This window comes from Hyla sarda, chromosome 5 (genome assembly GCF_029499605.1).
Source record: "Hyla sarda isolate aHylSar1 chromosome 5, aHylSar1.hap1, whole genome shotgun sequence".
In the NCBI taxonomy this organism is placed as follows: Eukaryota; Metazoa; Chordata; class Amphibia; order Anura; family Hylidae; genus Hyla; species Hyla sarda.
The window spans coordinates 135248277-135273275 of NC_079193.1; the positions used below are offsets into that span (position 1 = coordinate 135248277).

The 24999-nt window shown below is 39.3% G+C and overlaps 1 protein-coding gene across 14 annotated transcripts in view; it reads right to left on the reverse strand.

Moving 5' to 3' along the window:
- Window positions 1-24999, reverse strand: part of GRB10 (growth factor receptor bound protein 10) — a 395303-nt gene that overhangs the window by 113361 nt on the left and 256943 nt on the right. For all 14 annotated transcript variants that reach the window (XR_008844002.1, XM_056520328.1, XM_056520326.1 and 11 more), the window contains 3 exons: window positions 8894-8968; window positions 5348-5485; window positions 5122-5232 (listed from right to left, as the gene is read on the reverse strand). Coding sequence is in view for 13 of the 14 variants with exons in the window: in XM_056520328.1 (XP_056376303.1) it covers window positions 5122-5232; window positions 5348-5485; window positions 8894-8968 (324 nt within the window). In the remaining variant the exon portion in view is untranslated. The remainder of the gene's footprint in view (window positions 1-5121; window positions 5233-5347; window positions 5486-8893; window positions 8969-24999) is intronic.

Consider the following 24999-nt stretch of genomic DNA (forward strand, 5'->3'; position numbering starts at 1 on the left):
TTTACACCCCACAGGTGTCTGACATATCTTTGTAACATTGGGCTGTGCAAATTAAAAATTACATTTTTCATTTTCACAGACCCCTGTTCCAAAAATATGTGACACTTTTGGAGTGTAAATACTCACTGCACCTCGTTACATTCTGTGAGGGGAGTAGTTTCCAAAATGGGGCCACATGTAGGGGGGTCCACTGTTCTGGCAGCATTGGGGTTTTGTAAGCGCACATGGCCTTCAATTCCAGCCAAATTCTCTCTCCTAAAGCCCAATGGCGCTCCTTTTCTTCTGAGCCCTGTAGAGCGCCCGCAGATCACTTTACATCGTTATATGGGGTATTTCCTTACTCAGAAGAAATGGGGTTACATATTTTGGGGGGCTTTTTTCCTATTGCCCCTTGTGAAAAACTTTGGGGTAACATCAGCATTTTAGTGAAAAAAACAAACATTTTTAATTTTCATGTCCAATTTTAATGAAAATTTGTCAAACACCTGTGGGGTGTTAAGGCTCACTATACCCCTTGTCACGTTCCGTGAAGGGTGTAGTTTTCAGAATGGGGTCCCATGTGAGTTTTATTTTTTTGTTTATGTCAGAACTGCTGTAACCTGCAGCCACCCCTGTGCAAATCACCAGTTTGGGCCTCAAATGTACATGGTACGCTATCACTCCTGAGCACTGTTGTGCGCCCGGAGAGCACTTTACGTCCACATATGGGGTATTTCCATACTTGGGAGAAATGTTGTTACAATTTTTTTTTTCCATTTTACTTCTTATGAAAACGAAAAGTATGGGGTAACACTAGCATGTTCGTGTAAAAAACACATTTTTACACTAACAGGCTGGTGTAGATCCTAACTTCACCTTTTCATAAGGGTAAAAGGAGAAAAAGCCCCCCAATAAATTTGCAGCGCAATCTCTCCCAAGTTTTGCAACAGCTGGAGCCTCCATTTAGGAAATCGTGTCGTACGAGACTATTTTCAATTTTTTGGGGGAAGGGGGTAATTGTGTAAGGGTATGTGTATATACAGTGAAATCTCCCTTAGTGGACACCCAGTATTAGGAGACACCTCCCAATAGCGGCCAGTTTTCAATTCCCCGACAGAGTCCCATAGGGCTTAATGTATTTGCACTCTCTGTATAGGGGACATTCCCAATAGCAGTCATTGACACACCCAATAGTCGACAAAACACTAACAATAGGGGACAATCGGGCATATGTGCCGCCCTACCTTGTACACTGGTTACAGGGGGTTACAGCCAATACCCCAGTAAGTGGCTTGGGTACCCAGGGGGCCCTGGCCCCTGCTTGGCCCCTCGGTAGAAGCCACAGCACACACCGTGTGCCAAATACGCCCCCCCCCCTGTGCCAAATCATTCCCCCACCACCATGCCAAATCATTCCTCGTTACCTCATACCCCTGTTCTTCTTACCTGGCCAGCAGGCAGTGATGAGCGACGCTCCTTTGCGCTTCACTCACTGAGGGCAGCGTCCCAAAATGACGACTGACGTATAGAGAGTCACTAGTCAATGCTGGCTGCAGCCGTTGCCCTCATTGAGTAAAGCACAGAGGTGCGTCACTCCTCACTGCCTGCTTGCCAGGTAAGTAGTAAGAAGAACAGAGGGATGGGAGAATGATTCGGCATTGCGGGGGGGAATGATTTGGCATTACTTTTCCTAATTATATTGTTGAGATTTTTTTAAAGGCTTATTACAGTGCAAAATTATGATTTTATACCTAGCTTTTTATTGTGTTATGTAAGGGTGGGTTCACACTACATTTTCTCCCATACGGGAGCGCATACGGCAGGGGGGAGCTAAAACCTTGCGCTCCCGTATGCCTTCGTATGCGCTCCCGTCGGTCATTCATTTCAACGAGCCGGCCGGAGTGAAACGTTCGGTCCGGTCGGCTCATTTTTGCGCCACGGTTTTATGTCCGGGTGTAAAAGCGCATACGGCGCAAAAATGAGCCGACCGGACCGAACGTTTCACTCCGGCCGGCTCATTGAAATGAATGACATACGGGAGCGCATACGAAGGCATACGGGAGCGCGAGGTTTTAGCTACCCCCTGCCGTATGCGCTCCCGTATGGGAGAAAACGTAGTGTGAACCCAGCCTTAGTAAGTAGACTCTGGAGTGAGTATAGAACAGTATTCCGTCATTTAGAAAGATGTTTAGCCTTTTTTCACCAATAGGGGACCTCTCCCAATAGTGGAAACTTTTTTATACCCCGTGAGTGTCCGCTATTGGGAGATTCTACTGTAGAGTGTTTTACTCTTTACATCCAGCTGTTGCTAAACTACAACTCCCAACATGCACTGACAGATAATGCATGCTGGGAGTTGTAGTTTTACAACAGCTGGAGGCACACTGGTGGGGAAACTCCTAGTTAGGGTCTGCTACCTAACTCAGTGTTTCCGCACCAGTGTACCTCCAGCGGTTGCAAAACTACAACTACCAGCATGCACGGTCTGTCAGTACATGCTGGGAGTTTTAGTTTTGCAACAGCTGGAGGCAAAAGGGTTGGGAAACACAGTTAGGGAAACACTGAGTTAGGGTCTGTTACCTATCAGTGTGTCTCCAGCTGTTGCAAAACTACAACTCCCTGCATGTACCGACAGCCAAAGGGCATGCTAGGAGTTGCAGTTATGCAACAGCTGGAGGGACACAGTTTGGAGACCACTGTCACGGCATGCTGGGAGTTGTAGTTCGGCAACATCTGAAGTGCCAGATGTTGCAGAACTACAACGCCCAGCATGCCTGGACAGTCTGGGCATGCTGAGAATTGTAGTTTTGCAGCATCTGGAAAGCCACAGTTTGGAGACCACTGTATAGTGGTCTCTAAACTGTAACCTTCAGATGTTGCAAAACTACGACTCCCAGAATGCCCAGACAGCCAAAGGCATGCTGGGAGTTGTAGTTTTAAAACTGCCACTAGGGTCTCTTTAAACTTTGCAACGAACATTGTAATCCAAGCCTTTTTGGTCCTAGCAACAAGAAATTCGGACCCATTTGCTGAGGGGGTGTTTCTTTCCCTGCTCTGCTCCCTCCAGTGTATAATCCAGCTTTTACCAGTGTGAGCTAAACCCATGTGAGATCCAGACAAGATGAAGACAGCTTGTAGTCTATTCAGAAGAGCTTTTCCATGTACACTGACAAGCAAAATAAGGTGCTAAATTATTATTTATATAAAAAATTGTTTCTCTTTGGTCATTTTCTGAATCTATTGTATAGGTTCCGCATGGCTGTTTTCAAGTTATATAGAGCATGTACTTTAGGCACAAAGCTTTGCAAATGTAAAAATGTTTGTGTAGACCTCCTGAAAAGGGAGAGGGAGGGAGCAAATTAATCATGCTCTTAAAGAAACACCCCAACCTTCCAAGAAAAATGCCAGAAGATTGTTCAAGTTAAAATATAGATCAAAATATATTTTACATATTGTGCATACAGGTCTTAGGGCACATTACCACACTGACTAAGCATTCCAATACATGTAGAGAAAAAAAAAAAAAAAAAATATATATATATATATATATATATATATATCAGGGAAGGACAAAATATAAACTGGTATTTAGAAACTACTAATAATTTAAGAAATTATTATTACAAAAAAGGAACCTATCCCTGGTGTACAAACACCTAGTTTCCAAGACATTTATCTCTTTTATAAAGGCCTGGGAAACAGATTTGTAACATTATTGAAATATAGAAAAAAAGTTGTTCATGTTATGTGGTAAACCACTAAACTTGTTATCAAACTAAATTTTACCTTCATAACTAATCAGGTAAGATGCTTGTTTTTTTATTTTTCCCATCTCAAAAGGGATGAATTACCATTAGGGACCTCTACAGATTAGTAGGCCATAGGAAAAAAAAGTTTATACATATTATGATAGAAAAAGATCTATTCTAAAACTCTTTGTGCAAAAGAGGATCTCACAGAGGTTGGATTTTACTGTCATTCTACAAGTTGCTCAGCTATTCACATAAACAAGGCACTGTTTATACTAGTTTGTTCTCTTGCTTCAACGCTATGTTGCTGTTGCAAATAGCATGTTGTGCTATTCTATCGGGTAAAATCCTCCCAGTTCACTGCCCCCATCATGATAAACCACCCCTGCCTTTATTTTTATTATTTTTAGTTTTCTACCTTGACATTGCTCTGTATTTTCTGCTCAGTCTCCGTCAGATTCAAAGACTGGGAAGGGGCGTTACCCCGCAGGCGTGACATCTATAGCCATACAGGGGAGAACTTCCTCCCTCACTTTTCTACACACAGCCCAGAGCAGTTCAGTGTGTGAGATTAGCTCTGATTGGATAAGGCTGCACACACCCCCTCAGTCACTAACGGCACCCGCTCTGTCCCTAGTCCGGAGGGCGAGAGAGGGTGTCGGGAGTGGACACTGGCAGCCCCAGGAGTGGAAGCGATGAGGGACAGCAGAGCAGAAGCAGGAAGTAAGGCTGTGCCTCCTACTGTTGCTAAACAACTCACAGCATGCAGAGCCAAAGAGTATGCTGGGAGTTGTAGTTAAGCAACAGCTAGAGGCACAACTACAACTTCCAGCATGCCCTTTGGCTGTCTGTACATGCCGGGAGTTGTAGTTATGCAAAAGCTGGGGGCACATTTTTTTTATGGGTCTACACCATCGTTAGTGTAAAAAAATGTAATTTTTTACATTAACATGCTGGTGTTACCCCATATTTTTTATTTTCACAGGAGGTAAAAGGAGAAAAAGACCCCCAAAATTTGTAATGCAATTTCTCCTGGGTACGGAAATACCCCATATGTGGACATAAAGTGCTCTGCAGGTGCACAACAGTGCTCAGGAGTGATAGCGAACCATGTACATTCGAGGCCTAAACTGGTGATTTGCACAGGGGTGGATTGGGATGATTTGCACAGGGATGACAGTTACAGCTGTTCTGACAAATGCAAAAAAAAAAAAAAAAAAATGAATACCCCCATTTTGGAAACCACACTCCTCAAGGAACGTAACAAGGGGTATAGGGAGCCTTAACACTCCACAGGTGTTTGACAAATTTTTGTTACCAATTATCCACAATTACCATATTTTGCTGCTAAAATATGTATTTTCAGTATATTATGCATTCATTACCTCCTTACCTTGACACAAAATCCAAAGTCTGTTGGTGAATTATACAGCTTCTTACAAGATATCAATGAATAAATATTGCTATCCTCTAAATCAGATATTCCTTGTAAGTGTCTTGGCTCCTGTGTAAAGTAGAAGGCATTTTAGTTAACATATCCTCATTTAACGCAAGCAGTTATTCATGTTTGTACAGTAAGTGAAAAACTATTTTTTTTAATTATCCAAGGGGAAGACTACCTTTGATGTTCCTTTTGTGGAGCAATACAGACCAGAACGCCTCAAACACACAAATACTTTCTTCCATGACTTTTTTCCAACCTCTTTAACGTGCAAAGAACCTTGAATTTCCGGGCAGCTGTTGGCATTCAAAAAATTCTACAAAAATAATAGTGTGAGGTGTGGTTATGTGTAAGCTTTGGTAACTGTAAAGATAACAAAAATTACAAAATATCATTACATAGACCATAATTTAATCTGCTGAACCCCATGAGTTCATACATTTAGGCTAAGTTCACACGCTGCAGTGTGGCATGGTACCGTACAGCTGTAAGACTATTAAAATGCATTCACAATGTGTATACATGGCTATTTGTAGACGCTGGGAGTCATACCCCTATATTATATATAATATTAAAGGCTGGATAACCACAGGACCCTTACAAATGCTGATCACATGCAGTGTAGAATATCCAAATATTAGAGACCGCAGGGCAAAACCATACAAACACCAGAGAGAACCAAGCTCAAAAAGGGTCAAAGAAAGTTAGTTATTTATTTATAAAAATTAAAGTTATTTCCTTTTAAGCACAATGCACATTGATCTAAATAGCTTCTATCTCCTATCCTAAGTGCTACAGGTGTTTTCAGGGGAACAGAAAAGGCTTTACTTGGAATGGCTTGCGAATGTCAATTACTTCCAGCGTATGGAGGAATTGATTGCCTTGACCCCTGCAGACAATGATCGCTATACTAAAACCTGGTTTGATTGGCTGTCTTTTCAAATCGACACCGACTCTGTTGGCATCTGGGTCCCCTGTGGCTCCTTGACTTTCTTTAGACCTATCTCCCTTCTACCCTCTGTCCTTTCCTTCCCCTCCCTATCTCCAATGTTTTTTTTTTCTGTTCGTCTTCTGTTTCTATGTTCTTTGCGTCTTTGTGGTGTCTTTTTGGTCTGTCTTTTCTTTGCTGTTTTTCTCTTCTTGGTTCTGTGCTTAGTTCGAACTGTTGATTCACATTTGCACTATTTTATATTGTGTGATTCCGAGCATGAGGGACCTTAGTCAGTACTTAACTTACTTGGTTCCATGTGTATTTCCTTGTTTTGTATTTCTCCATGATTGTATCCTTGGATATGCACTTGTGCTGTTTTTATATTTTGTTTTATGTCCTTTCTTAAAATTAATAAAACTTTTCAATATGAAAAAAAAGGGCCTTCCTTGTTCTGCATCCTGGCGCTTATTCCACCCTCCTCCTAGCTCAGAATAAGTCATCTAAGAAGAGAGGGGGCATGTACCAGTTGCCAACATCTAGTTGGCAGGTGAAACTACCCCCCCCCCCAATACGTGATACCCGATAGCTACAGTGTGCAACTATGTGCAGCTATTGGTCATTTGAATGTCACATATGCTATCAACAACTTGCCTACAAAAAGAGGGGCAAACTGGCAGCTGGGTTATAAAAAAAATAAAATAAATAAAAGCATTACAAAACAGGCTTCAAGGGTGAAACAGTTATGCAAAGCTATATTAAAAAAAAAAAAAAAGCCCTTAAAAAATTGAAACAAGGAAGAAATTTGGAAAAGACCATAAAGGATTGTATTTAAGAGGAATGGAGCTTGGAATTGGGCACATACGTCTTTGTGAAAGAAGCATGAATCAAACAAAAGTACAAGGTTGCCTTTTAATAACAACCGCTTCTTACTGCTCTGACAATGTTCCTCAACTCATTCAGCTTAATGCCACACAGCGAGGTCAAACAAGGCGTGTACAGCGGACCACCAGATCGAGACCCTGTAATGCCAGCCCAATCTCCTGACCTGAACCCTTTAAAACCTCTGGAATTTGATCAAAAGGAAGACGGATGTCACAAGCCATCAAACAAAGCCGAGCTACTTGAAATTTTGTTTCAGTAGTGGCATAAAGTCCCCCAACAGAAATGTAACAAACTGGTGGAGACCATACCAAGACTGATGAAAGATGATGAAAATCGAGGTTTTCCTCCAAAATATTGATTTCCAAACTCTTCAAGTAGAAACTTCATTTTATTAACTGATTTTATAATTACTGTTCTTTTTACTCATATATCTATGAATAGTAAAATCTGAGAAACTATCATGGCTTTATGGGGGATCGGTCCTGTCAAACTAACCTGATCAGCTTCTATGAGGAGGTGAGCTCCAGACTGGACCAGGGGCAATCACTGGGTGTCGTATATCTGGATTTTTTCAAAGCATTTGATACGGTGCCTCATAAAAGATTGGTGCATAAAATGAGAAGGATTGGGCTGGGGGAGAATGTGTGTAAGTGGGTAAGTAACTGGCTCAGTGATCGGAAACAGAGGGTGGTTATTTATGGTACTTATTCTGATTGGGTGACTGTTACTAGTGGGGTACCACAAGGGTCCGTCGTGGGTGCTGTTCTGTTTAAAATATTTATAAATTACCTTGTAGAGGGGTTGAATAGTAAAGTAACAATCTTTGCAGATGATACTAAACTCTGTAAAGCAGTAAACACTATAGAGGACAGTGCACTGTTACAAATAGATCTGGATAGGTTGGAGGTTTGGGCTGAGAAGTGGCAAATGAGGTTCAACACTAATAAATGTAAGGTAATGCACATGGGGAGGAAAAATCCGGGCTGGGATTATGTATTAAATGGGAGAACACTTGGGACGACTGACGTGGAAAAGGACTTAGGAGTCTTAGTCAGCAGTAAATTTAGCTGTAGTGACCAGTGTCAGGGAGCTGCTGCCAAGGCTAATAAAATCATGGGGTGCATCAACAGGGGCATAGATGCCCACGACAAGGAAATAATTCTACCGCTGTACAAATCACTAGTCAGACCACACATGGAATACTGTGTACAGTACTGGGCACCAGTGTACAAGAAAGATGTAGTGGAGCTGGAGAGGGTTCAAAGACAGGGAATGGGAGGACTACAGTACCCAGAAAGATTATCAGAATTAGGGTTAGTTTAGAAAAAAGAAGGCTTAGGGGAGACCTAATAACTATGTATACATATATAAGGGGACAGTACAGAGATCTCTCCTATGATCTATTTATACCCAGGACTGTATCTATAACAAGGAGGCATCCTCTACGTTTAGAGTAAAGAAGGTTTGTACACCAGCACAGACGGGGGTTCTTTACTGTAAGAGCAGTGAGACTGTGGAATTCTCTGCCTGAGGAGGTGGCCATGGTGAACTCTGTAAGAGAGTTAAAAACGGGTCTGGATGCATTTTTGGAGAATAACAACATCGCTGGTTATGTATACTAGATTTATAGGGACAGAATGTTGATCCAGGGATTTATTCTGACTGCCATATTTGGAGTCAGGAAGGAATTTTTACCTCTAGTATGAGGGTTTTTTGCCTTCCTCTGGATCAATTCAGTTGGGACTCATTAGGGATATAGGTTGAACTTGGACTCTGGTCTTTTTTCAACCTCATGAACTATGTTACATTTTGGCAGTGGTCTCTTAATTTTTTCCCTAAGCTGTATGAAGCCAATTTCACACTGCATTTTGCACTTTAAAAACTAGACACATAAATAAGCATTATCTTTACCTGCAGTAATTCAGATTTGGGGATGCTACCATCTAATTGTTGACACCATGCAACCATCTGTTCTGGAAAGAAATTCTTAGAAATAAAATGAGAAAACAAAAATCTGTCATTTAAGCTGTAGAAACATGAAAACATAAAATTTTACTGTACTTTTACATAAAAACTAGAATACCACTATAAGATAAAAAGCTTCAGTTTTTTTGAGCTTTGTCCTGATGTTTATTTTAACAGCATACAAAATGTGTTGTCTCAGGTTTTCCCTGGTTGCAGTACGGCCAAGACATTACATCACTAGTCAGGTGTTAAAAGGGAACTAGAAAATGGGACAGTGCAGCACACAATTAATTTACCGAGGTATACTATGGTTGAACACCTATACCTTAGGTGTTAGATGCATATATTGAAACAAGGTGTAACCATAAACCTCAAGGGAAACACCAGAGTCACTGGTACATGATGTTTGTATATATGAGAGACCGTGCTTTAATTATCAGATGTTATTAAATATTTTATTAAAATTCTTGCATAAAAATTGTATTAAAATACATAAATACACCTCCTCTCACAGGGCCCTTGTGGGAAGGTGAGATTATAAACAATAAATGTTTCAAAATAAATTTACACACTACTGCACATTAATATCTCAATTTAACTTTATTCAAAAATCCGGCATTCAATATTCTGGAATTAGGGTACCAGACTAACAGTCCATGATCCTGGGCATTATGAGCCCGAGTCCATAATGTGGTCTATCATACTACAAATAAACCACCTGTAAAGATGAAAGAACAGTTACCAGCCCCACTGTTTGGATATTCACTTTGTTTCTAGTTGCTTCAAACAGATGAAGGTGCTGGCAGGCACTTGGCTGTGCCGAGGTCTGAGAGCTGTAGGAGAAGGGCTGGCAGGTGCTGTTTTTGCAGCTGATCTGTCTGCTACAGGCCCAAGGTATACCGCGCAGTGTTCACTGGAGACAGCTGACCGCTCGCCGGTGTCCCGAACTTGTGGAGTTTGGCATCTGAGGAGCAATGGGCTGGATAGGTGGAAGATGCAGATGTTGCAAATGGATATTGATATTGGACTGCTGGTTTGCATAGGTAGATCTATTATATGGCAGTAGTGAGTTTTCATAGATCTAGATGCATTTCAGGGTACTTATAGATATACACGATGCTTTCTTCAGTAGATTATTCATCAGTAAGGAAAAGAATCCTTTTTATATGTGCATGGTCTAAATTAAAGATAGCAGGTGAAAACAAATTGTCAGACATAATTCCAGGAATGGATTCACGAAGCTGATCTTTTGTCTTAGGTCCTAATACATATTCTAACACAATAGGGAGGAAAATATATTGTCATCATTCACAGACATTTTGAATGGGTATATAAAATAAAAAAGCATTAATAATGAAAAAAAAATTCAATAAAAATAGACACACACAAGAAGAAATGAAAATGGAAATATAGGTAAAAAAAATCATATATATTCAAATAAAAAAATACAAAATAAAAATGACTAAATAATTTTTTTAAATAAAAGCGTGGAAGAAAAACAACAATATTCGTATGACCCAGAAGGCTGTCAAATGTATCGTCACGGAGAATAACAGCATGGGATGCAGTGGCTGTCCTTTAAAATAAGAAAGACACTAGGATGCAGTGAATCCCCTACAGAAAACATAATTGTTACATTTTACAGCCTTCTGGGTCATACTAATATAATTTTTCTTCACTCATTTTAATTTATTCATTTTTATCTTACCATGTAATATAAATATATATATATATGTTTTTTATTTTACATATATTTCCATTTTCATTTCTTGTGTATGTCTATTCATATTGATTTTTCACTGTTGATGCATTTTTATTTCATATACCCATTCAACCATGTTACCTTATATGTCTGTGAATGACGACAATATATTTTCCTCCCTATTGTGTTATAATATGTATTAGGTCCTAAGACAAAAGACTCGCTTAGTGAATCCGTTCCTAAATTATGTCTGACAATGTAACTATTTCTTTTCACCTGCTATCTTTAACTGAGACCATGCACATATAAAAAGGATTCTTTTCCTTACTGATGAATACATCTACTGAAGAAAGGGTTGTGTATATCTATAAGTACCCTAAAACACTTCTAGATCTATGAAAAGACTACTGCCATATCTATCTATGAGAACCAGTAGTCCGATATCCATATCCATTTGCAACATCAGCAGCTTCCACCTATCCAGCTCCTGACGTCAGACGCCAAACTCCACGAGGTCCAGACACTGGCGAGCTGTCAGCTGTCTCCAGTGAACACTGCGCGGTATACCTTGGGCCCGTAGCAGACAGACCAGCCGCAACAACAGCGCCTGCCTGCGCTTATCCTAAAGCTCTCACAGACCTCGGCCCAGCAAAGTGCCTGCCAGCACCTTCATCTGTTTGAAGCAACTAGAAACAGAGTGAACTGAGGGACAGAGGGACTGTCAGTCTGGTATCCTAATTCCGGAGTATTGAATGCCAGATTTTTGAAAGAAGTTAAATTGAGATTCATGTGCAGTAGTGTGTCAATTTATTTTGTAACATTTATTGTTACCTTACCTTCCCACAAGGGCCCTGTGAGAGGAGGTGTATTAACATATTTTAATACTAGTTTTCGTTCAATAGTTTTTTATAAAAGGTTTTTTTTTTTTAAACATTACAAATACAGCGACAGTCACAGCTGCCTAAAACAAGCAATAGTCAATGGATATAATACAGTTAGCAGAGTAAGAAGAAATGTAAAGAAAATAAAAATGTCAACAAGACAACGAACAATCTGCCTAAAATAATCAGAGAAGAATATGCAGTAGCAAACAACTTTTGGGTTCAAAATATATAAAGACAGCGTAGGAGTGTGTGTGATACCTAAGCTCAATAGTCTATTAGGATATGATGTAAAGAACATTACGGCCAATGGTACCACAAAAATGAATGTGTGTTTGTGAGAGAGCGGGAGTTATATGTCAGAGCATAAACTCGAAGCTTTCCAGAGTTCCCATCTACGCGTGAATTTACCAGTAAGTCCAGCTCCAAAGGCAATTATTTTTTCATAAGAGTGTTATTTAATTTATTAATCAAAAGTTCCATGGTTGTAACAGTGGAAGTCTTCCAGTAACTAACTAGTAAGGTTTTCGCTATTATACAGATTATGCTGTATAGATCTCTATGTGGGTGAGGTATATACCCTATATGTAAAAAAAAAGCAGTACTGATTGTAGAGACTATATCAACGGGAATGGGAATATTTGGTGCAGTAGAGCCTCACATTGGGGGACATGTATCAAAGATTTTACCCCTGTTTTGTTTGTATTTTTTTGCGCAAAATTTTGCGCAAGCCTTTTTTGCGCACGTTTTGGTAGAGCATGTCCTCCAGATGTGGCTGAATCGGGGTACCTTGGAGTGACATCTATAGTACGCATGGATTAACTGCGTACTTTTTTTTTACACCCAAAATTTTGCCGCAAGAGCTGTTTTTTTTGCGCAAATATAAGCCATCTTGGACTTAACGTAGCAAGATGCTCTAAATCATCAATTCTATTTTCCAAAGAGTGGATTGAGGAGATTACTATATTTACCCGCAATTTATGAAGCTCTCTGCGCTTGATTGATAAATTTAGCGCTTCTGCACATAATTTAGAGTTCGGTAAAAGGGGTAAAATGCTTCTACCATACACAAATAATGATACACGTCCCCCATTGTTTCCAAAAGGTAAGTATTACAGGGCACTGCCATAAGATGTGAAGTAGGGTGCCTCTTTGTCCGCACTGGTCAGAAGTGCCAGGGTATGCCCTAGCTATCTTATCCAGGGTGAAATACCATCTTGATATCGTTTTATAAGCAGACTCCCTGTGTGAAGAACATTGGAAGGCTGTATTTATGTTTCTAAATGCATCTCGCCAATCAGCAATAACAATGTCCATTATTAAGTCTCTGTCCCATAATCTCAGTGGGTAGCTTTTAGTACAGATGTCAGATTGGGTTAAGGATCTGTAGTTACATTTGAGGCCCTTCGTAGAGGGAAAAAGGTTTTTTTTAGAGTCAGGGCATCAATGCCTAGGTGAGTTGGTTTGACAAAAGATAGGATGTGTCTCAGGCGAAGATATTTATAAAAGTCCTTGGTGGGTAGCTGATAACTGTGGCATAGAACGTCAAAAGTCATTAGAGAGCCATTATCATAAAGGAGGCCTATATCTGTAATCCCATTTGCTATCCAAGTAGTGAAGGATAAGTCTGGTGCAGTGAGTTGCAGAAGAGATAAAGGTAAGTCATTGAGGTTAGTATGGGTGTTCACCTGTAGCTTTGTCAGAAAGGTTGTCCATGCTGATAGGGACATAGTGACTATAGGATTATGTATATGCGGCATGGTATATCCCAGATTGGGAGCAATAAGAGATCGCGTAAGGGGCAATGCGGAAGAAAGGCCTGCTCTATTTGGGCCCAACGTGATGATGGAGTGGCATTCCACCAATGCTTAAGTTGAGAGATCAACGTGGAGAGATAGTAATTTTTCATGTCCGGGATTCCCAAACCTGTTGTGTTTGGGGCTTTCATTAAAAGAGTAGCTGCAATTCTAGGTTTTTTTCCCGCCCAAATAAAGTCCATAAGAATGGAATGTGCTGTACGGAAGAAAGTGTTCGGGAGGGCTATAGGAAGTGTGCAGAATTTATATAGTAGCTTGGGGAGGAGGAACATTTTAAAAGTGGCTACTCTGCCTATCCAGGATACCTCAAATTGGGATAATCTGCGAGTTTCAGTTAGAAGGTCTGAGAGGAGGGGCTCATAATTATGTCGGTATAGGGTCGAGTGCGGGTAGGAAAGATGAACTCCTAAGTAGTCTAAACCGTGCGTACGCCAATCAAAATCATGTTGAGAGCGTAAGTGGTCCACAGTTGAAGCTGCGACGTTTAATAGTAAATGCCTGGATTTTTGTATTGTTCAGAAGATAAAAGGAGTGCATGCCAAATACATTAATGTGACAAAGCACATTAGGGAGGGAGAGGAGGGGGTTGGCTGGGGTAAGTATGATATCGTCCGCATATAACGAGATAGTGTGGGGAAAACAAAAACTGATCCCTAATATATTAAAGTCCAATCGGATCGCTTGAGCTAATGGTTCCAGGGACAATATGTAGATGAGGGGGGACTGAGGGCATCACTGTCTAGATCCATTGGTGATACAGAATTCCTCAGATAGGGCTCCATTAGCAAGCACTCTAGTGGTGGGGGTAGAGTATAGAGAGGTTATAGCAGAGTGTATACAACCCTCAAACCCATTTTTTTCAAGACCGCAAAAGCGAAAGACCATTTAAGGCGGTCGAATGCCTTCTCGGCATCTAATGCAAGAATCAGAGATGGGGTATCATGGACCTCTGTGATGGAAAATGTTGAGCAACCTTCTAGTATTGTCCGATGTTTGGCGCTCTGAAACAAAATCTGCCTGATCTGGTTTAATAAGATGGGGAAGGTGTGTGGACAAACGTACCGCTATCAATTTTGCTAATATTTTCACATCTTGATTTAAGAGGGATATTGGTCTATAGTTTTGGGGAAATTCAGGGTCTTTGCCGGGTTTGGGGATTGTAGTGATAAGGGCTTGCAGATTCTCTTAGGTTAGGGAATTTGTAGAAATAGCATGGTTGCAGAAAGCGGATAAGTGAGGGGAGAGAAGGGTGCAAAAGGTTTTATAATAGGAGCTGGAAAAGCCATCTGGGCCTGGTGATTTCCCTAGAGGTAGTGAATGAATCACTTTTTGGATCTCAGTGGCAGTGACAGGGCGGTTTAAATCTTCAAGTTGGGAAGTTGTAAGGGATGGCAATTGAAGAGTGTCTAAGTATTGTTGAAGTGCCGTTTTTGGCATTTGGAGGAGGTGATGTATAGATCTTTCTAAGTTATAGAGCGTGAAGTAAAATGCCTAAAAACCATCTGCTATTTCTTTGGGCGTGAATAGCTGTTGGTTGGTTATGGGATGAGTGAGGCAGGGAATTCGGGATTTCAGTTGTTTTTTTAAGACGTCTAGCAGGTAGTTTCCCTGCTTTATTATTCTGCTAGCAGTATCTCTATTTTGGTTTTGCAGAGTGATTTCTCATAGTCGGAGAGCATAAGACAACGGAATTCTCTCCTCAAGGACACTAAGGGAGAGGTAGCGGTGTCTAGGGGGTGTGCTTTGTTTGTGGATTCTAGAGCTCTAATCTTAGTCAGGATGGAGTGAATGTGGTGTTCTTTTTTTCATTTTTAGGATGGAGCTATATTTAAGACAGAGGCCTCTGATAACTGCCTTATGACAGTTCCATAAAAGAACAGGTGATTCGGTGGAGTGGGCATTAAAGGAAAAATATCAGTGGATAGTTCTTGAGAGTATGTTCCATGTGATTAGAGAATCATACCAATGGCGTATCAGTCAGTTCCTCTTGAGGACACAGCATCAGCAAGGGAGAGCGTTACGCTTGCATGGTCCGATCATGATATGGTATTAATATCAGTCTCTAAAACAGTGCTTAAAAGTGGTTGTCCCACAAGGAACATGTCTAGCCTGGAGTACGACCCATGTGCAGGTGATAAATGTGTGAAGTCTTTTTCATCTGGGTGCTGCAAACGCCAGACGTCGTATAAGTTATGTTCCCAATCCCAGGGTTGTAAACTAGTGGTTGTCAATTTGGAGTAAGAGGAATCTAGTTTTGTGCATTTTAATACCATTTTTAATGCAAGAATTTTAATAAAATATTTCATAAAATCTAATATAAGCACGGCTCTCATATATACAAACATCATATACCAGTGACTCTGGTGTTTCCCTTGAGGTTTATGGTTACCCCTTGTTTCAACAGGTGTTGAAAGAGAGCCTGCCTGCTTCAATGGGTGGAACAACTGCTGGAAGGGGGGATTGGAAGATCTCCACAAGGCTGGAGGGAATATTCCCTGATGGCTTCAATGGGTGGAGTGGCTGATGTGTGGGAGGGTGAAAAGTGAACTTACAAACAAGGGATCCTGGGACTTTCAGTTGGATGAAACTCCATCAGGAAATAGCCATTTCCCAAAAAGAAAGCAGCAGCTTATGGTGGTGTGGTATTTACAACACAGCCTTTTAGCTCCAAGAAAAGCATGGATCCTTCCTAAGCATGCAAAGCTAAACCTGAGATATTCATGTGCAATAGTGTGTCAATTATGTGAGAAAAAAAACAAAAAACAAATTATTTATAAATAATTTATAATATAATATAAATATATATACACACATATACACACACACTACAATATACACACATACGTAAAATAAAAAATAAAAAATAAATATATATATATATATATATATATATATATATATATATATATATATATATATATATATATCTATATATCGTATCCAGCAACAACGCGGCACTCCAAAAATCAGTGAAAAAATTGTGGGTTTATTTCTGTCACATCAGTACAAGCAATGTTTCTGCTCCTATGGAGCCATTCTCAAGCTTAGTGCCACACACCAGTAAGGGGTTTAAATACCCATGTGAACAATACATTAAATTGCAAATTAAGTGATAATTATACAAAGATCTCAAAAATTTCATAAATATCATGTACAAAACATTCCAGTTGTACATTACATATCTTAATTGTGCCTCCTTCTCAAAGTGTATACATGTGCATTAAAGTGCATACAAGTGATTTAAAAACATTAAAATGCTTGAAATATTCTGCTCCAATTTCATTATAATAATATATAACACCTGAACAACTATATTGATGTACATAAAACAAGGAGATAGACTCTTACCTGCTCTGTTAGTGTCATGGCATCTGTTGGCGTGGGTAAAAACGCCACTATGCCTGTGTGAGATAGGGTCCGGATCCAGGGCTGTCATGTGACTTGACTCTCCTCGGATCACATGACCGCTTTCACATACTACTGCATTGGCGTTGCTCGTTATCTTGGCTACCACTCTGGCTATTCAGCCTCAGTGTGAGCCTCAGAGCCGGCGCTATAGATTACCTTAACAAGTTCCTGTTCAGACTATATGCCAAACTCAAACACACACTTATCAAAACAATGTATATTATAGTATATCTTTTTACTCATATATTGAATGCATGGAGGTCAGTTCTATACTCGATCAATTGGAAAAAGAGGAAAATGAATTTGAAAAAAAAAAAGTGAAATAAAGAGTAAATATATATTATATATATATATATATAAATTTTGAGGAAAAAAGAAAAAAAAAAAGTGTTTTTTTTTAAATACTTTAAAAAAAAAAAGAATATTTTTTTTACCGGAGGGCTCATTTTTCTGCTGGAAAATGCCCAAAGTCATAAGCTCAGGCTCCTTTTTTTGGCACTGAAACTCCCTTATCTGTAGGAATGTCACCACTCGGAGTCCTCTCTGATCTCGAGTGGTGACTGTCAACGGGGACAGTGACATTGGAGAGTCCCTACATGTCCTTGTCTACCCACCTACATATACCAAGGAGTGTGCCTGCTATTTCAGCAGCAACAGACATTTTATACCTGAGCATTTATACATTGTGTACATATTTGATAAAAAAAAAAAAAAAAAAATAACTTGAATAAAAAAAAATATTTAAAATAAAATAAATAAAATATATTTTAATTAGTTGAGTAGAACTGACATACATGAATAGTTATAATATCTAACCTCCACTATATTAAGTGTATTAAAGTAAGGCACACAATCCAACTCTTTATTTAACACTTTATTCCTCGATTTTATATATAAACCATAAAACAGAGCAGATAGTTTCTTCTCCGTGGTCTCTTCTCCCTTATGTGGATCTATAAAGATATAAGAAAAAAATGTGTATTAGTATAAAATGATTATATTTTACTCTGTGTAGCAGCTTTGGATTACAGGAAACAAGATTTCATGTGGTTCCCCCTGGTTACTGCACTCCCTGTCACACCTTAAACAATGTTAAAGTCCACATTGAGGCCTTTTGGTTTTAGTGAGTCCAACTCGTGGATCCACCACATTTCCGTTTTATTTTTATTTATTTATTTATTTTTTTTTAGAAGGGCCAGCCTATCTCCCCCTCTCACCGGTGCTGGCACAAAATCGATCGCCATATATTTCAGATCCCTTTCAGAATGTTTATATTCAAAAAAATGTTTTGAAACCAGAAGCTCGATTTTACCTTTCCTTATGCTATATCTATGCTTGTTTATTCTGGTCTTTAAGCTCCATGCAGTCTGCCCCATGTATAACATCTTGCATGGGCAAATAAATAAATATATAACCCATGTAGAGTCACATGTGAGGAAGTATTTACATGAGTATTTACGTTGGTTAGCCGGATGTACAAAGGAAGGCCCCTACATCATTAAGTTACAATTTATACAGGACAGACAAGGATAGGATCCTAATCTTTTGGGATACAATCTCGGCTTTCACTAACTTGTCCTTAATATTCTGCCATCTCCTATATAACATGAGCGGACCCGTTGAGAACTCTTCGATTTCGTCAAAATTGTTTTTCAATATATGCCAATGTTTAATATTTTCACAATTTGTCCACTCATGTCATAATAGGTTGAGGTAAAAGGAATACGTTTATTGGTAGTTTGTGGTTTTTTCACAAATGTGGATTCTCTGTCTAGAGTTTCCACCGTCCTATGTAGTGTCAAGAGATTTTTTTAAAGACACTTCATCATCCACCACTCTCTTCACCCGTAGCATTTGGCTATAGGGGAGTGATTTAACCTGTGGCTGTTGAAGTGTAAAAGTATTTTTATCTGTGGGCTTGGTATACAGTTGTGTTTGTAGTTTGCCATCTCTTTTGATTAACAATACATCTAAGAAACTAACTTCATGATTAGAATGCGTCATGTACTTACAAACAATTAGAAGGAGATCCAGTGAAGGAAATAATGGGACGGCTAATCACCATAGTGGAGGGGGCATTCGCAGAGGGACTTATTGATAATCAAATATCCTATTACACCTAGACTGTATATGTTACCTAAGATCCATAAGTCGCTCTGCAAACCCCCGGGAGACCTATAGTTTCAGGTCGAGATGCAGTACTGAGCAAGGCATCAATCCTTTTGGACAGGGTGCTGAGACCATTTGTTTTTCAGACAGCTTCATATATTAAAGATACTAATGTTTTTTTTTGTTAAAAATTAAGTCTATATGTACCACAGATCACACAATCCTGGTCTCCCTAGACCTTTCAAGCCTATATACATCCATTTGAAATGAAAGAGGCCTAAGGGCAGTAAAAAAAGATTGCAAGATTTTGTTCTACAGTTTTTGGACCTTTTTTTAAACAAACTATTTTGTTTTTGATAACAAATATTTACAGTTAACCGGCACTGCCATGGGGACAAATGTGGCACCTATGTATGCAAATCTCTGTGGCCACCCTGGAGGAGGACATCATCTATCGATCCCAACGTTTCAGGCATTGGGAAGGGACAGTTGAAGAATTGTTCCATGAGTTTCTTAACAATATAGACTCCAGTATTAATTTCACAATGTTCATGAAGTTAGTTTCTTAGATGTATTGGTAATCAAAAGAGATGGCAAACTACAAACACAACTGTATACGAAGCCCACAGTTAAAAATACACTTTTACACTTCAACAGCCACCACTCTAGGAGTATGGTTAAATCACTCCCCTATAGCCAAATACTAAGGGTGAAGAGAGTGGTGGATGATGAAGTGTCTTAAAAAAAAAATCTCGACACTACATAGAAGGACGGTGGAAACTCTAGACAGAGAATCCACATTTGTGAAAAAACCACAAATTACCAATAAACGTATTCCTTTTACCTCAACCTATTATGACATGAGTGGACAAATTGTGAAAATATTAAACAAACATTGGCATATATTGAAAAATAATTTTGATGAAATTGAGTTCTCAACGGGTCCGCTCATGTCATATAGGAGAGGGCAGAATATTAAGGACAAGTTAGTGAAAGCCGAAATTGTATCTGATAAAAAAACAGGACAGACCTTTTTAGCTCCCAAAAGATTGGGATCCTATCCTTGTCTGTCCTGTATAAATTGTAACTTAATGATGAAGGGGCCTTCCTTTGTACATCCGGCTACCCAACGTAAATACTCGTGTAAATACTTCCTCACGTGTGACTCTACATGGGTTATATATTTACTTATGTGCCCATGCAAGATGTTATATGTGGGGCAGACTGCATGGAGCTTAAAGACTAGAACAACCAACCATAGATATAGCATAAGGAAAGGTAAAACAGACCTTCCGGTTTCAAAACATTTTCTTGAATATAAATATTCTGAAAGCGATCTGAAATATATGGCGATCGATTTTGTGCCAGCACCGGTGAGAGGGGGAGGGGGATAGGCTGGCCCTTCTATATTATCTATAATATATATATATATATATATATATATATATATATATATATATATATATAATATATATATATATATATAATATATATATATATAATATATATATATATATAATATATATATATATATAATATATATATATATAATATATATATATATATATATATATTATATATATATAATATATATATATATATATATATATATATATATATATATATATATATATATATATATATATATATATATATAAGGAAATGTGGTGGATCCACGAGTTGGACTCACTAAAACCAAAAGGCCTCAATGTGGACTTTAACATTGTTTCAGGTGTGACAGGGAGTGCAGTAACCAGGGGGAACCACATGAAATCTTGTTTCCTGTAATCCAAAGCTGCTACACAGAGTAAAATATAATTATTGTATACTAATACACATTTTTTCTTATATCTTTATAGATCCACATCAGGAAGAAGAGACCAAGAAGACACTATCTGCTCTGTTTATGGTTTATATATAAAATCGAGGAATAAAGTGTTGGATTGTGTGCCTTACTTGAATACACTTAATATAGTGGAGGTTAGATATTATAACTATTACGCATGTATGGCAGTTCTACTCAACTAATTGGAATATATTTTATTTAGTTTAAAAAATTTTTATTTGCAAACTTCAGTGTCGCTCACTACACCGATCTATTCAACCACACCTGCGCACGGACACGCCGGTCCCGCCCTCGGCCCAAAGCGATGCAGAAGAAAAGGATTGTCCAGCGCTAGGCTTGCGGATAAAAGCTTGTTCTTTATTGGAAAATTCACAGAGATCACTCGACAGAGGACAATGTGACGCATTTCACACACAAGTGCTCAATCGTAGACTGACATATTGTGTGTATCATACAAGTTAAAATACAAGAGCGCCAGGTCACATGACCTGATACGTCATCAATTCGTTAAAATTACAAGAATACTTGGAAAACATGGAAGAACCTTAAAGAGACGTGTTGGCTGCAATCAGGTGGGTGGCTTGGATATACTGGCAAACGGAGTAGCTTGAATCAGAATCAGGTTCATATTTGTCGCATAAACATTATCTATACATACATACAAACATTATTATGTTGATGCCATTCTTAAAGATATATTGTTAAAGATGTATCCATCAATGAGATTCATGTTTCTTTTGTCGGCTTCTAGATTACATAGTTACATAGTTAGTATGGTTGAAAAAAGACATACGTCCATCAAGTCCAACCAGGGAATTGAAGGGAAGGGTGTAAGCATAAGCATTAATGTTATTTTGTTCCAGGAATGTTTCTAACCCTGTTTTAAAGCTGTTAATTGTTCCTGCTGTGACCAGTTCCTGAGGTAGACCGTTCCATAAATTCACAGTCCTCACAGTAAAGAAGGCGTGTCGCCCCTTTAGACTAAACCTTTTCTTCTCCAGACGGAGGGAGTGCCCCCTCGTCCTTTGGGGGGGTTTAACCTGGAACAGTTTTTCTCCATATTTTTTGTATGGGCCATTTATATACTTATATACGTTTATCATATCCCCCCTTAAACGTCTCTTCTCAAGACTAAACAATTGTAACTCCTTTAATCGCTCCTCATAGCTAAGATGTTCCATGCCCCATATTAGTTTAGTCGCGCGTCTCTGCACCCTTTCCAACTCCGCAGTGTCCCTTTTATGAACTGGCGACCAAAACTGAACAGCATATTCCAGATGAGGCCGTACCAATGCTTTATAAAGGGGGAGTATTATGTCCCTGTCCCTTGAGTCCATGCCTCTTTTGATACATGACAATATCCTGCCGGCTTTGGAAGCAGCAGCCTGACATTGCATGCTATTCTGTAGTCTGTGATCTACAAGTACACCCAGATCCTTCTCTACCAGTGACTCTGCCAGTTTAATCCCCCCTAAGACATACGACGCATGCAGGTTATTAGTACCCAGATGCATAACTTTACATTTATCCACATTGAACCTCATTTGCCAAGTGGATGCCCAGACACTTAGTCTATCCAAGTCATCTTGTAACTTATGCACATCCTCTATAGACTGTACCATGCTACAAAGCTTGGTGTCATCTGCAAAGATAGAAACAGAGCTGTTAATATCATCCTCTATATCATTGATAAATAAATTAAACAGCAGCGGGCCCAGTACTGAACCTTGGGGTACACCACTAATAACCGGGGACCAATCAGAGTACGAATCATTGACCACCACTCTCTGGGTACGATCCATGAGCCAGTGTTCAATCCAGTTACAAATTAAAGTTTCCAAGCCCAAGGACCTTAACTTACCTGTCAGACGTCTGTGAGGGAAAATATCAAACTCTTTGGCAAAATCCAGAAACACTATATCCACAGCCATTCCTCTGTCAAGGCTTCTACTCACCTCTTCATAAAAGCAAATTAGATTGGTTTGACCACTTCTATCCTTAGTAAACCCATGCTGGATATCACTTATAATACTATTATCCCCTATGTATTTCTGTATGTAATCCCTTATAAGTACTTCAAACAATTTACCTACAATGCACGTTAGACTTACCGGTCTATAATTGCCTGGCGAAGACCTAGAGCCCTTCTTGAAGATTGGTACCACATTAGCCTTGCGCCAGTCCCTTGGCACAATACCAGACACCAGAGAATCTCTAAATATCATGAACAAGGGTACAGATATTACTGAACTTACCTCTCTAAGAACTCTTGGGTGTAGTCCATCCGGCCCTGGAGATTTGCTTACATTTATATTACTTAACTTACCTTGTACCATCTCTACATTAAGCCAGTTCAGTACATTACATGATGTGTTACCAGCACTGACCTGGCCAATGTCAGCTCCTTCTTCCATAGTATATACAGAACTAAAGAACCCATTCAGTAGCTCCGCCTTCTCTTGATCGCCCGTGACAACCTCCCCATTATCATTATTAAGGGGTCCTACATGCTCTGTCCTTGTTTTTTTTGTATTTATATATCTAAAAAAATATTTAGGATTAGTTTTGCTTTCTTTGGCCACCTGTCGCTCATTTTGAATTTTTGCTGTTTTTATTACATTTTTACAGATTTTATTAAGCTCCTTGCACTGTTTAAATGTTATAGCTGACCCATCAGATTTGAATTTTTTGAAGGCTATTTTTTTGTTGTTTATTGCTCTTTTAACCTCATTTGTCAGCCATGTAGGATTTAGTTTTAATCATTTATATTTGTTCCCCTTTGGTATATATTTAGCTGTATAGTTATTTAGAGTGGATTTAAAGATGTCCCATTTACCTTCTGTATCAGTATTTGAGAACACCTCCCCCCCAGTCTATGCCCTGTAGTGCAGCTCTAAGCCCAGGGAAATTTGCCTTTTTAAAGTTATATGTTTTTGCTTTCCCCGTCTGTCTTTGTTTTCTACATTTTAAGTCAAAAGTAACTATATTGTGGTCGCTATTACCAAGGTTTTCCCTCACAGTTACATTACCAACCAGCTCTGCATTGTTGGAAATGATCAGATCCAACAAGGCATCACTTCTTGTTGGGTCCTCCACAAACTGGCCCATAAAATTATCCTGCAATAAATTTAGGAATTTTCTCCCCTTTGTAGTTTTAGCCAGCCCCCGGCCCCAATCTTTATCTGGATAGTTAAAATCTCCCATTATTACCACTGTACCTGCCCGGGCGGCCCTCTCTATTTGTTTATACAGCTGACCTTCTATCTCTTCTGTGATATTAGGGGGGTCTGTAGATTACCCCAAATATTTTTTCAGTATTTCCCTCCTTTTGTAATTCTACCCACAGTGATTCCACATCCTCAGAATCATCACACACTATGGCATCGTTCACACTGACTTTCATACCACTTCTTACATACAGACTCCACCACCTTTTCTGTTCATTCTATCCTTGCGAAACAATGTAAACCCCTGCAGATTAACGGCCCAGTCATGCAAGGAGTCCAGCCATGTCTCAGTGACCCCAACTATATCAATATGTTCCTCCAGTATCAAGGCCTCAAGCTCCCCCATTTTATTTGCTAGGCTTCTGGCATTTGTGAACATACACTTTCCATTTCCATTAAGTTTTACACATATAGTCTCACTAATGTGATTTTCAGAGTTATTGGGGTAATGTTATTTGAGTTATAAGGGCTAATTGTACTATATAAGTTATTGGGGCTAATGGTATTTTTTGAGTTAATGGGGCTTATTGTAGTTATTGAGTTATTGGGGCTAATGGAATTTTTTGAATTATTGTGATTACAATTTTTCGGGCTACATTTATTTTTACAGTTGGTTTGTAACGCATGAATCTCCTTATCCACTGCTCTTAACCTCCCCCCACAGGACTCCTCTCCACCCACCATTATGTCCTGACCCCTTTCTAACCTATCCATCCCACTGTCTGCTTTCTTTGCTTGGTATGTTTAACAAAATACACTGGGCTGGCAGATTTATCGATGATCTGCTACTAATATGGAAGGGCTCAGAAGAGGAATTCAAAGATTTTGTACATTACATCAGTTCCAATGATCTCAATCTATGATTTACATACCAATTTGGGGGCGCCAAAGTTAATTTTTTGGACATTACGGTTAGTGAGGTAGAGTCACAGATTGAGATCACAACCTATAGAAAGGAGACAGCTACCAACTCCATCCTGCTGGCATCCTCCTGCCACCCCAGGCACGTTTTGCTAAATATTCCTTTTGGGGAAATGTGCCGTTTTAAAAGAAATTGTTCCA